The following is a 12053-nucleotide window of genomic DNA, read 5'->3' as shown; positions in this document are numbered from 1 at the left end:
CCCGGGGGCGTCCTTTTTCGACATCGACAAGTGCTGCGATAACACGTCCCCCTTCGATCACATGATGCCCGGCGAGGGCGGGTTCGGCGAGTTCGTGGGCCGCCTGGGCGTCTCGAACCGGACCCACGTCGTGGTTTACGACGCCAGCGAGTTCGGGAGCTTCTCCGCCCCCCGCGTCTGGTGGATGTTCCGGGCTTTCGGGCACGGTCCGGTCTCGGTTCTGGACGGCGGGTTGAAGGCTTGGGTCCGGGAAGGCTACCCGGTGACCGGAGACCGCACCAAACCGGACCCGGTGGAGTACCGGGCGAAACTCGACCCGTCCCGGGTGAAGAGTTACCAGGACGTGCTGGAGAATTTGGAGAGCAGGCGGTTTCAGGTCGTGGATGCGAGACCCGAGGGTCGGTTCAGAGGACTCGAACCAGAACCGCGGGACAGTACGTACAGCCGCCTTAACCCTTTCACTGCAGGAGCTGCGTCCTGCACACCAGTAACACGCCGCAGCGCCGCATGCTGTCTGGACTTTATTAACAGGGGACTGCAAAAAATAAAACCCTATCATCTGCAGAGGGAGTGTGGAAACCTGATCGTGAATCAGAGAGACCTTTGCAGCAGAAACAAGCGAGGCTGTAGAAATGCAGTATTGTTTCGAGATTATAACCCTGAGGAGTCTTTCCTCTAGAGAGATTCCCGAGATGGAGGATCGTTGTGTGTTTTTCTGTTTAGCTGAACACGAATCTGTTGAACGCGTGTCTATTAATCGCTCCTGTAGTACTGAGCATTGTGGACTGATATAAAAAATCAATATATAATGATATTTCTGCCATTGACAATATATAATGATATTTCTGCCATTGACAATATATAATGATATTTCTGCCATTGACAATATATAATGATATATATATATATATATATATATATATATATATATATATATATATATATATATATATATCATTTTAGGTAAATTTCATAGTCATAATTAAGTTTTCGTGGGGAAAAAAAAAAACAACCGAACTGTTATATTTCATCTGCTAATTGTATCTAATCGCTTTTAATGGGCATTAAAACAAAGTAATGCATATTTTAATTTGATTGACGTGAGGCAGCCCACGCTTGATTTAAGTGCTTTTGCAAAGCGTGTTAAAATGTTGATAAAGTGATTTTGCTGGCTGGGACTACAGCTCCCAGCATGCCTCTGCCCCCGCGGCAATGGCGAGGCATGCTGGGAGATGTAGTTCTTTACGCTGTGGGTCTCGTCTCACATGATGTTCGAATTCGAAGAACCCGATCGGTCTTTCTCTCTAAAGCAACGCTGTCGGGTCTTTTTTCAGACACAGAACCGGGTCACATCCCTGGCTCCATCAGCATGCCGTTCCCGGGCTTTCTGACCCAGTCCGGAGAGGAGAAGGACCCTGAGCAGCTCCGGGAGATGTTCCGGAAGGCTGGCGTCGACCTCTCCCGACCCCTGTGCGCCACCTGCGGGTCGGGGGTCACGGCCTGCCACGTGGCGCTGGCCGCCTTCCTGTGCGGACAGGAAGAGGTGGCGATCTACGACGGGGCGTGGTCCGAGTGGTACACCAGGGCCCCGCCCGAACACGTCATCTCCGAGGGGCGGGGAAAGCATCTGTGAAGCGGACCGTCAACCAGGCCCGCAGCGTGGAGGGGAATCGCAGACTCCTATTGCACAGCAGCGTGATCCAGTCCAGGTTTCATATCTTAATAGACTTTGGTTGTAGCTGATTTTATAGTGGAGAGAGCTGCAGTATATTGGTGGTATCAGTGGGATACTTAGACAGAGAGATCAGGGCTGGGAAGCATTGTAAAGCACAGAGAGGTCTGGTAAATTTGGAAGATAGACAGAACAGACTCGCAGGTAAGGGTGGAAACCAAGATTCCTGGAGAGCTGATTCTTCCTGGATAAATATCCCACTACTACCACCAATCTACTGCAGCTCTCTCCACTATAAAACCAGCTACAAAACTCCTTCAACCAAACTCTATCTACAGGGCTGGGAATCAGACTCCTATTGCACAGCAGTGTGATCCAGTCCAGGTTTCACTGCTACCAGCTTGATCAGCCCCCAGTGTGTCTAGGGAACAAGCTCAGGTGTGTCTTATTATTAAACTCCTAGTGAAACCAGGACTGGATCACACTGCTATGCAGCGGGAGTCTCGTTCCCAGCCCTAAATCCGTCACACCAGATGTGAAATGTGTTCCAGCGCAGAATGTGTAATTTTGATGCCTTTTGAAAATGACGGGGATCAAATCAAGATCATTTTTGTTAAATTTATATTTGATGAAATAGAAAGGATGCCAAATGTAATATTGTAAACATAATAAAGATAATTATTTTTCTTGTTTACCTAGTGTTAGAGTTTTTTGTGTAACCTGCATTATAATTGGAGAAAGGGAGGCTCTTATACTCTCTGAAAAGCCTCTCTCTGTGCTGGGGGAGCACAGAAAGAAAGACTGGTAGAGAGTGGTAGAAAAAATAGAGAAGCATTGTAAAGCACAGAGAGGTGTGGTAAAGCATAGGGAAGCATTGTAAAGCACAGAGAGGTCTGGTAAAGCACAGGGAAGCATTGTAAAGCACAGAGAGGTCTGGTAAAGCACAGGGAAGCATTGTAAAGCACAGAGAGGTCTGGTAAAGCACAGGGAAGCATTGTAAAGCACAGAGAGGTCTGGTAAAGCATAGGGAAGCATTGTAAAGCACAGAGAGGTCTGGTAAAGCATAGGGAAGCATTGTAAAGCACAGAGAGGTCTGGTAAAGCATAGTGTCACGAACACGCTGCGAGGCCAACATCTGGAGGCCATTGGCTGCAAATACAGCTTGAAGTTTCATCGCAAACTCCGTTGAGAAACACACCAGTCTCGGGCTGGTAATGCAGTGAACAGCTCAAGATAAATACTGAGCAGAGTCTGAGGAACTAGAGTCATAATCACTTGCAAACATGTAAGAGAATGCACGTTCAATTATATGTAAAGTATTGATCAAAGAATATAAGAGCCTCTCTATCTCTCTCTCTCTCTCTCTCTCTCTCTCTCAGCCCTACGTGGTCAAGTCGTTCTCCCAGAGGGTGTGTACACATCTGAAATAGCACAACAAAAAACCCCCAGTGATATCGAAATTCTTTAGGACCGTGACGTGGGTGTACTACAGTGTAAATCTTTCTCTCCTGTTATTATTATTATTATTATTATTATTATTATTATTATTATTATTAATAATAAAATTAAAAACAGATTCGCGCGCTTCCGAATTTTGGAATCAGAACGTTCGGAACCGGTTCAAACCGGTTCTTTCCGGCGGGCTATAGCTGTCCTAAACGCGCGCCTGTTTAATCTCGTTTTATTTAAAAAAAAAAAAAAGGTTTAGTTTTTTTTTTTCAACGGTATTATTATTTATTATTATTATTATTATTATTATTTATATATTTTTCAACATTGTTTTAAGAATCGGCCCCGTTGTTGCTCGTATAAAACTACACGTCAGGCTTGCCAGATTTCTGCAGAGTTTACAGCCCAAAATCACTTCAAATTATTATTTGTTTTAGCTGAAAGCGAGATTATTATCAACACACAGAGTTATGCATGAAAAAAAAAATATATATATGAAAAAATCCTTCATAAGAAAACATTCCTGGTATAAATTTGATTAAAAAACTACAAATCCCAGCAGAGCCCGGGCGCGGCGTCATCACGCACGGGAGCCCAGGAGGGACAGTATTGACGCCAGCCCGGTCGCGGCGGGATCGCTTTATTGAAGCGCGAATGGTCCCGGGCGGGATTGCGGCACCAAAGCGCTTCAGATCCGTAGAGTTACAGCGCCGACCAACCCGCGGCATCAACCCGCGGCTGGGTCTACCAGAACAAGCCCAATACCGCGGGGAAACCGCGGCCCCGGCCACGCTGCCGCCGGTCAAAACTACAATCTGCAGAGGGGGGGAGAGAGAGAGGCTCTTACACTCTCTGAACAGACTCCCTCTGTGCTGGGGGAGCAGAGATACAGAGAGGCTCTTACACTCTCTGAACAGACTCCCTCTGTGCTGGGGGAGCAGAGAGAGAAGAGAGAGGCTCTTACACTCTCTGAACAGACTCCCTCTGTGCTGGGGGAGCAGAGATACAGAGAGGCTCTTACACTCTCTGAACAGACTCCCTCTGTGCTGGGGGAGCAGAGATACAGAGAGGCTCTTACACTCTCTCTCCCTCTGTGCTGGTGGAGCAGAGAAAGAGAAAGAGAGGCTCTTACTGTGAGGACATAGACATAGAGAAGGCTCTGACACGCTCTGGAACAGACTCCCTCTGTGGAACTCTGTCTGGGAGACAGGACCCCTCGTACTATGAGAGGCTTTGTTACACTCTCTGGGGAACAACTCCCGCTTGGCTGGAAAATCAAGAGAATCAGATGAGGCTCTTCCACAGCTCGCACAAGACCCCTCTGTGCTGGGGGAGCGAGAATGGAGAGAGGAGGCTCTTAGACACTAACTCTCGTCTAACAGACCCTCCCTCTGTGAGCTGTCTGGGGAGCACAAGATCAGAAGCGTGCGTGTTCCCTGCGCTAATGGCTCTCTGAACAGACTCCCTCTGTGCTGGGGGAGCAGAGATACAGAGATACTCTCTGAACAGACTCCCTCTGTGCTGGAGCAGAGAAGAGAGGGAGGCTCTTACACTCTCTGAACAGACTCCCTCTGTGCTGGGGGAGCAGAGAAGAGAGAGAGAGGCTCTTACACTCTCTGAACAGACTCCCTCTGTGCTGGGGGAGCAGAGAGAGAGAGAGGCTCTTACACTCTCTGAACAGACTCCCTCTGTGCTGGGGGAGCAGAGATACAGAGAGGCTCTTACACTCTCTGAACAGACTCCCTCTGTGCTGGGGGAGCAGAGATACAGAGAGGCTCTTACACTCTCTGAACAGACTCCCTCTGTGCTGGGGGAGCAGAGAAAGAGAAAGAGAAAGGGAGGCTCTTACACTCTCTGAACAGACTCCCTCTTGCTGGGGGAGCTGAACAGAGGCTCTACACTCTCTGAACAGACTCCCTCTGTGCTGGTGGAGCAGAGATACAGGAGCTCTTACACTCTCTGAACAGACTCCCTCTGTGCTGGGGGAGCAGAGATACAGAGAGGCTCTTACACTCTCTGAACAGACTCCCTCTGTGCTGGGGGAGCAGAGAACAGAGAGGCTCTTACACTCTCTGAACAGACTCCCTCTGTGCTGAAAGAGAGGCTCTTACACTCTCTGAACAGCTGTGCTGGTGGAGCAGAGATACAGAGAGGCTCTTACACTCTCTGAACAGCCTCCCTCTGTGCTGGGGGAGCAGAGAACAGAGAGGACTCTCTGAACAGACTCCCTCTGTGCTGGGGGAGCAGAGATACAGAGAGGCTCTTACACTCTCTGAACAGACTCCCTCTGTGCTGGGGGAGCAGAGATACAGAGAGGCTCTTACACTCTCTGAACAGAGGCTCTCCCTCTGTGCTGCTGGTGGAGCAGAGAAAGAGAAAGGGAGGCTCTTACACTCTCTGAACAGCCTCCCTCTGTGCTGGGGGAGCTACAGGAGGCTCTTACACTCTCTGCTGGCAGAGATACAGAGAGGCTCTTACACTCTCTGAACAGACTCCCTCTGTGCTGGGGGAGCAGAGATACAGAGAGGCTCTTACACTCTCTGAACAGACTCCCTCTGTGCTGGGGGAGCAGAGATACAGAGAGGCTCTTACACTCTCTGAACAGCTGGGGGAGCAGAGACTGTCTCTCTTACACTTGTCTGAAGACACGACTCCCTCTGTATGCTGGGGGAGCGAGATACAGAGAGCTGACTCTAGAAAGAGAGAAAAAAGCAGAGAAAGAAAGGGAGGCTCTTACACTCTCTGAACAGACTCCCTCTGTGCTGGGGGAGCAGAGATACAGAGAGGCTCTTACACTCTCTGAACAGACTCCCTCTGTGCTGGGGGAGCAGAGATACAGAGAGGCTCTTACACTCTCTGAACAGCCTCCCTCTGTGCCGCTGTCACCATGGAAACCGATCGCCGCGCTCAATTCTGACGGGCTCTGTGGCGCGCAGGACCCCGGCGGGCTGTCCAGGCAGGGCGCCTGAGGGTCCTGGAGGGCGAGCCGCGGTCCCGCCTGTGCCTCGCCATCGCTGCAGCAAACCGAGAAATCAGCGAAAAACAAAACTAAACTAAAACAAACAACTGGAGGAGTCATTGCAACAGCCCAGCCCCGCTGCCAGTGGAGCTGCAAAGAGAAAAGCAAAGCGCAGATATTATCAAAGCCCTTGCAACTGCGAGCCATCGATACAGCCATCGATACAGCGATCGATACAGCGATCGATCAGTATACAATTGCAACCTATTGACAGTTAGGTGAGCCTGTCTCTGTTTTGAAACCCTAGGAAACCTCAATCCTGAAATCTTCTAATAACACGACAGACTTTATTATTATTATTATTATTATTATTATTATTATTATTATTATTATTATTATTTACAATCATCATCATAACAACAACAACAACTTAACACTGGAAAAGAGATACTTTTTTCTCTTAAACTTAACTCGACCTTTGCTTTTTCTCTATAAATATTATATAATTATATATATATTACATAATATGTGTTATCTGTTTTTTTTTTGTTTGTTTGTGTTTTTTTTTTTAATACAAAGTCTTGCTTCGCTTTCGACTTGTCAACATCCCGCAAATTCCGTCGTGTGACTTTGTTTTTTTGAAGACTGAAGTAAATCAAGGAAAATGAATAAATTTAATTAGATAAAAATAAACTGAAAACTAGGAATCTGTGTGGAGCAGCGACCGGGAAACTGTGAATCCATCACCGCGCAATACACGAGGAGAGACCCCTGATTACTACTACTAATAATAATAATAATACCCCTCTTCTTAACTTAAGCCTTATTTATAATAATATATTTAAATTTAATATTATTAATTATGATAACTTTATTAGTTCGGACTGGACCTATAATTATTCCTCGGGAGAAGAGGGTTCGAGGGGGATCGGGGTGAAAGAGGCACTCCCCCCTCCCTCCCGGGGTCAGAGACACAATACTAATAATAATATAATAATAATAATAATAGGGGGCACTCTCCGTGTCTCAAGCCTGCCCTGGACTGGAGGGAGCACCCTTTCTCTTAGGGGGTGAGGGAGGGAGGGAGGGAGGCAGTTCAGTCTCTGTGCCTCAAGCCTGCCCTGGACTGGAGGGAGCCCCCTTTCTCTTAGGGGGTGAGGGAGGGAGGGAGGGGGTTCAGTCTCTGTGTCTCAAGCCTGCCCTGGACTGGAGGGAGCCCCCTTTCTCTCAGGGGGGTGAGGGAGGGAGGGGCAGTTCAGTCTCTGTGCCTCAAGCCTGCCCTGGACTGGAGGGAGCCCCCTTTCTCTCAGGGGGGTGAGGGACGGAGGGAGGGGGTTCAGTCTCTGTGTCTCAAGCCTGCCCTGGACTGGAGGGAGCCCCCTTTCTCTCAGGGGGGTGAGGGAGGGAGGAGGGAGGGGTTCAGTCTCTGTGTCTCAAGCCTGCCCTGGACTGGAGGGAGCCCCCTTTCTCTCAGGGGGGTGAGGGACGGAGGGAGGGGGTTCAGTCTCTGTGTCTCAAGCCTGCCCTGGACTGGAGGGAGCCCCCTTTCTCTAGGGGGGGGAGGGAGGGAGGTTCAGTCTCTGTGTCTCAAGCCTGCCCTGGACTGGAGGGAGCCCCCTTTCTCTCAGGGGGGTGAGGGGGAGGGAGGGCAGTTCAGTCTCTGTGCCTCAAGCCTGCCCTGGACTGGAGGGAGCCCCCTTTCTCTCAGGGGGGTGAGAGGGAGGGAGGGGGGGGAGGGAGGGAGTTTGTCTCAGGGGGTGAGGGATGGGGAGAGATTTCCACTGTCTTCTTGTTTCTCAGGTGAAAGTTCATGTCCAGTCATGTCTGGATCGCTCTCAGCAGACTGTCCCAGGAGGAGGAAAGCCTGGAGGAAGGATCACCCGTTTGTAATTGAGAATTTTGTATTATTATTATTATTATTATTAATAATAATAATAATAATAATAATAATAATAATATTATCTTGTTGTTTAGAGGTGTTTAGGAGCTGGTAGGAATGTTACAAACACGGGTGGTGGTGGTGGTGGGGGGGGGGTTTGAGGGCAGCAGCTGTCCTCCCCTCACCTTTACAATGAGCACTCCCCACCCCCTTGGCAATTCGTTTTCATTGAGTCTTTCAAAAGCTGCAGCGGAAGCAAATTCTTCAGATGTGTGTTGATCATAAACTGACAATGCAAATAATAATAATAATAATGATGCCAGCCGCCCGGAGGAGATAGAAATCCGCTAACCGCGGAACGTGTATACGAATCGTCATTGATTGGCACTTGATTGTAAAGGTGAGGGAAGGACGGCTTTTCTGGTTTTGGAAAATCGACGGGGTGAAAGAGTGGGTTAATTTTAACACCTAGAGTCCAGTGAAAGCTGCTGAATAATGTTCCCTTGTTAACATATTGAATTGCACCCCCTCTATATAGAATGAACTGATTCAGCTTCATAGAGTCCAGTGAAAGCTGCTGAATAATGTTCCCTTGTTATCATATTGAATTGCACCCCCTCTATATAGAATGAACTCCCTCAGCTTCATAGAGTCCAGTGAAAGCTGCTGAATAATGTTCCCTTGTTAACATATTGAATTGCACCCCCTCTATATAGAATGAACTCACTCAGCTTCATAGAGTCCAGTGAAAGCTGCTGAATAATGTTCCCTTGTTATCATATTGAATTGCACCCCCTCTATATAGAATGAACTGATTCAGCTTCATAGAGTCCAGTGAAAGCTGCTGAATAATGTTCCCTTGTTAACATATTGAATTGCACCCCCTCTATATAGAATGAACTGATTCAGCTTCATAGAGTCCAGTGAAAGCTGCTGAATAATGTTCCCTTGTTATCATATTGAATTGCACCCCCTCTATATAGAATGAACTGATTCAGCTTCATAGAGTCCAGTGAAAGCTGCTGAATAATGTTCCCTTGTTATCATATTGAATTGCACCCCCTCTATATAGAATGAACTGATTCAGCTTCATAGAGTCCAGTGAAAGCTGCTGAATAATGTTCCCTTGTTAACATATTGAATTGCACCCCCTCTATATAGAATGAACTCCCTCAGCTTCATAGAGTCCAGTGAAAGCTGCTGAATAATGTTCCCTTGTTATCATATTGAATTGCACCCCCTCTATATAGAATGAACTGATTCAGCTTCATAGAGTCCAGTGAAAGCTGCTGAATAATGTTCCCTTGTTATCATATTGAATTGCACCCCCTCTATATAGAATGAACTGATTCAGCTTCATAGAGTCCAGTGAAAGCTGCTGAATAATGTTCCCTTGTTAACATATTGAATTGCACCCCCTCTATATAGAATGAACTCCCTCAGCTTCATAGAGTCCAGTGAAAGCTGCTGAATAATGTTCCCTTGTTAACATATTGAATTGCACCCCCTCTATATAGAATGAACTGATTCAGCTTCATAGAGTCCAGTGAAAGCTGCTGAATAATGTTCCCTTGTTAACATATTGAATTGCACCCCCTCTATATAGAATGAACTGATTCAGCTTCATAGAGTCCAGTGAAAGCTGCTGAATAATGTTCCCTTGTTAACATATTGAATTCTGCCGTTGGATTTTTCAGGGCTACGTTGCTGTTCCCACGAAAAACACAGACGGGACTCTGAACCTGATGAACTGGGAATGCGCCATTCCAGGAAAGAAAGGGGTGAGTGAGTGAGATACCCCCTCCACTTCAGAATGAGCCAGTCCAGTTTTTACATCCATCCTGCAAGCTTACTAATAATCATCATATCAGGACTGGGAATCAGACTCCCGCTGCAGAGCAGAGCGATCCAGTCCTGCTTTCACTAGGAGTTTAATAATCAGACTCCCGCTGCACAGCAGTGTGATCCAGTCCTGGTTTCACTAGGAGTTTAATAATCAGACTCCCGCTGCACAGCAGTGTGATCCAGTCCTGCTTTCACTAGGAGTTTAATAATCAGACTCCCGCTGCACAGCAGTGTGATCCAGTCCTGCTTTCACTAGGAGTTTAATAATCAGACTCCCGCTGCACAGCAGTGTGATCCAGTCCTGCTTTCACTAGGAGTTTAATAATCAGACTCCCGCTGCACAGCAGTGTGATCCAGTCCTGCTTTCACTAGGAGTTTAATAATCAGACTCCCGCTGCACAGCAGTGTGATCCAGTCCTGCTTTCACTAGGAGTTTAATAATAAGACACACCTGAGCTTGTTAGCTAGACACACTGGGGGCTGATCAAGCTGGTAGCAGTGAAACCTGGACTGGATCACAATGCTGTGCAATACGAGTGATCCCTCTGTCTGAATATCCCACAGCTTCCACCAGTATACTGTGCATGCTTTAATTAGAGAGTACTGTGCTAGTTACCCTGTCTGTCTGTCTGTGTGTCTCTCTGTCTGTCCTGTATTGACAGACTCTATGGGAAGGCGGGCTCTATAAACTCAGGATGTTGTTTAAAGATGACTATCCCTCCTCACCACCAAAGTGTGAGTATCCTGGGAAGCTGCACAGAGAGGTCTGGAAGCACAGGAAGTCTGGTAAAGCACAGGGAAGCATTGTAAAGCACAGAGAGGTCTGGTAAAGCATAGGGAAGCATTGTAAAGCACAGAGAGGTCTGGTAAAGCATAGGGAAGCATTGTAAAGCACAGAGAGGTCTGGTAAAGCATAGGGAAGCATTGTAAAGCACAGAGAGGTCTGGTAAAGCATAGGGAAGCATTGTAAAGCACAGAGAGGTCTGGTAAAGCATAGGGAAGCATTGTAAAGCACAGAGAGGTCTGGTAAAGCACAGGGAAGCATTGTAAAGCACAGAGAGGTCTGGTAAAGCATAGGGAAGCATTGTAAAGCACAGAGAGGTCTGGTAAAGCATAGGGAAGCATTGTAAAGCACAGAGAGGTCTGGTAAAGCACAGGGGTAAAGCACAGAGAGGTTAAAGTAAAGCACAGAGAGGTCTGGTAAAGCATAGGGAAGCATTGTAAAGCACAGAGAGGTCTGGTAAAGCATAGGGAAGCATTGTAAAGCACAGAGAGGTCTGGTAAAGCATAGGGAAGCATTGTAAAGCACAGAGAGGTCTGGTAAAGCATAGGGAAGCATTGTAAAGCACAAAGAGGTCTGGTGAAGCACAGGGGAGCGGGTGTAAGTAGCGGGTGATTCTATCTTTCTTTCATTCTTGTTTTTCTCAGGTAAGTTTGAGCCCCCGATATTCCACCCCAATGTGTATCCGTCCGGAACGGTGTGTCTCTCAATCCTGGAGGAGGACAAGGACTGGAGGCCAGCGATCACCATCAAACAGGTACAGCAGAGGGAGGCTGTGCAGAGAGTACAACAGCCCCCCCTTCCTCTCCCTCTGCTCCGCCAGCACAGAGGGAGGCTGTGCAGAGAGTATAAGAGCCTCCCTTCCTCTCTCTCTCTCTGTTCCGCCAGCACATAGGGAGGCTGTTCAGACAGTATAACAGCCTCTTTCTCTGCTCCCCCAGCACAGAGGGAGGCTGTGCAGAGAATGTAACAGCCTCTCTTTCTCCCTCTCTCTGCAGATTCTTCTAGGAATTCAAGAGCTTTTAAATGAGCCGAATATCCAGGATCCAGCTCAGGCAGAAGCCTATACAATCTACTGGTGAGTTCCACAGAACCTATTTACCGGCTAGGACTACGGCTCCCAGCATGCCTCTGCACCCGCGTCAATGGCGAGGCATGCTGGGAGCTGTAGTTCTTTATGCTGTGGTCGCGTATCACAAGCGATACAGGCCTCTCTAATGATAGTAACAAGATAATGATACAGACAGACAGCGGCACTGCAATGGCTCTGTATTACACTACAATGGCAGCACAAGTATAGGGCAGCTGCAATGGGGTGAGGCTGGTAGAATGGGACCCCAGTGTGCTCACTATACCCTCAATGATCTTCAATGAGAGACAGGCAGACAGCGGCACTGCAATGGCTCTGTATTACACTACAATGGTAGCACAAGTATAGGGCAGCTGCAATGGGGTGAGGCTGGTAGAA

The 12053-nt window shown here is 47.8% G+C and overlaps 2 protein-coding genes across 2 annotated transcripts; both read left to right on the top strand.

Moving 5' to 3' along the window:
- Positions 1-4: 4 nt before the first annotated feature.
- On the top strand, positions 5-2082 carry mpst (mercaptopyruvate sulfurtransferase; the record flags this gene model as incomplete). Its single annotated transcript, XM_041242250.1, has 2 exons — positions 5-434; positions 1335-2082. Coding segments are annotated over 2 exons (729 nt in total), but the record flags the coding sequence as incomplete, so codon positions are not given.
- A 3989-nt stretch (positions 2083-6071) lies between these two features.
- LOC121309367 (SUMO-conjugating enzyme UBC9-B-like) lies at positions 6072-11682 on the top strand. The gene is made up of 6 exons (XM_041242248.1): positions 6072-6362; positions 7886-7966; positions 9657-9740; positions 10467-10539; positions 11233-11342; positions 11584-11682. The coding sequence occupies exons 2-6, from the start codon at positions 7901-7903 to the stop codon at positions 11665-11667; spliced, it is 417 nt and encodes a 138-aa protein (XP_041098182.1). The 5' UTR covers positions 6072-6362; positions 7886-7900; the 3' UTR covers positions 11668-11682.
- The last annotated feature ends 371 nt before the right edge of the window (positions 11683-12053 follow it).

The sequence above is a fragment of the Polyodon spathula genome, unplaced genomic scaffold, assembly GCF_017654505.1.
Source record: "Polyodon spathula isolate WHYD16114869_AA unplaced genomic scaffold, ASM1765450v1 scaffolds_1237, whole genome shotgun sequence".
NCBI lineage: Eukaryota > Metazoa > Chordata > Actinopteri > Acipenseriformes > Polyodontidae > Polyodon > Polyodon spathula.
This window is presented reverse-complemented; position numbering and strand designations above follow the sequence as displayed.

What these genes read in the sequence shown, in the direction of transcription:
- LOC121309367 (XM_041242248.1), top strand. Translation starts at nt 7,901, where the DNA reads ATGTCTGGATCGCTCTCAGCAGACTGTCCCAGGAGGAGGAAAGCCTGG. An exon ending in CCATTCCAGGAAAGAAAGGG is followed by an intron (nt 9,741 to 10,466) that starts GTGAGTGAGTGA and finishes CTGTATTGACAG; the next exon opens with ACTCTATGGGAAGGCGGGCT. An exon ending in CAGCGATCACCATCAAACAG is followed by an intron (nt 11,343 to 11,583) that starts GTACAGCAGAGG and finishes CTCTCTCTGCAG; the next exon opens with ATTCTTCTAGGAATTCAAGA.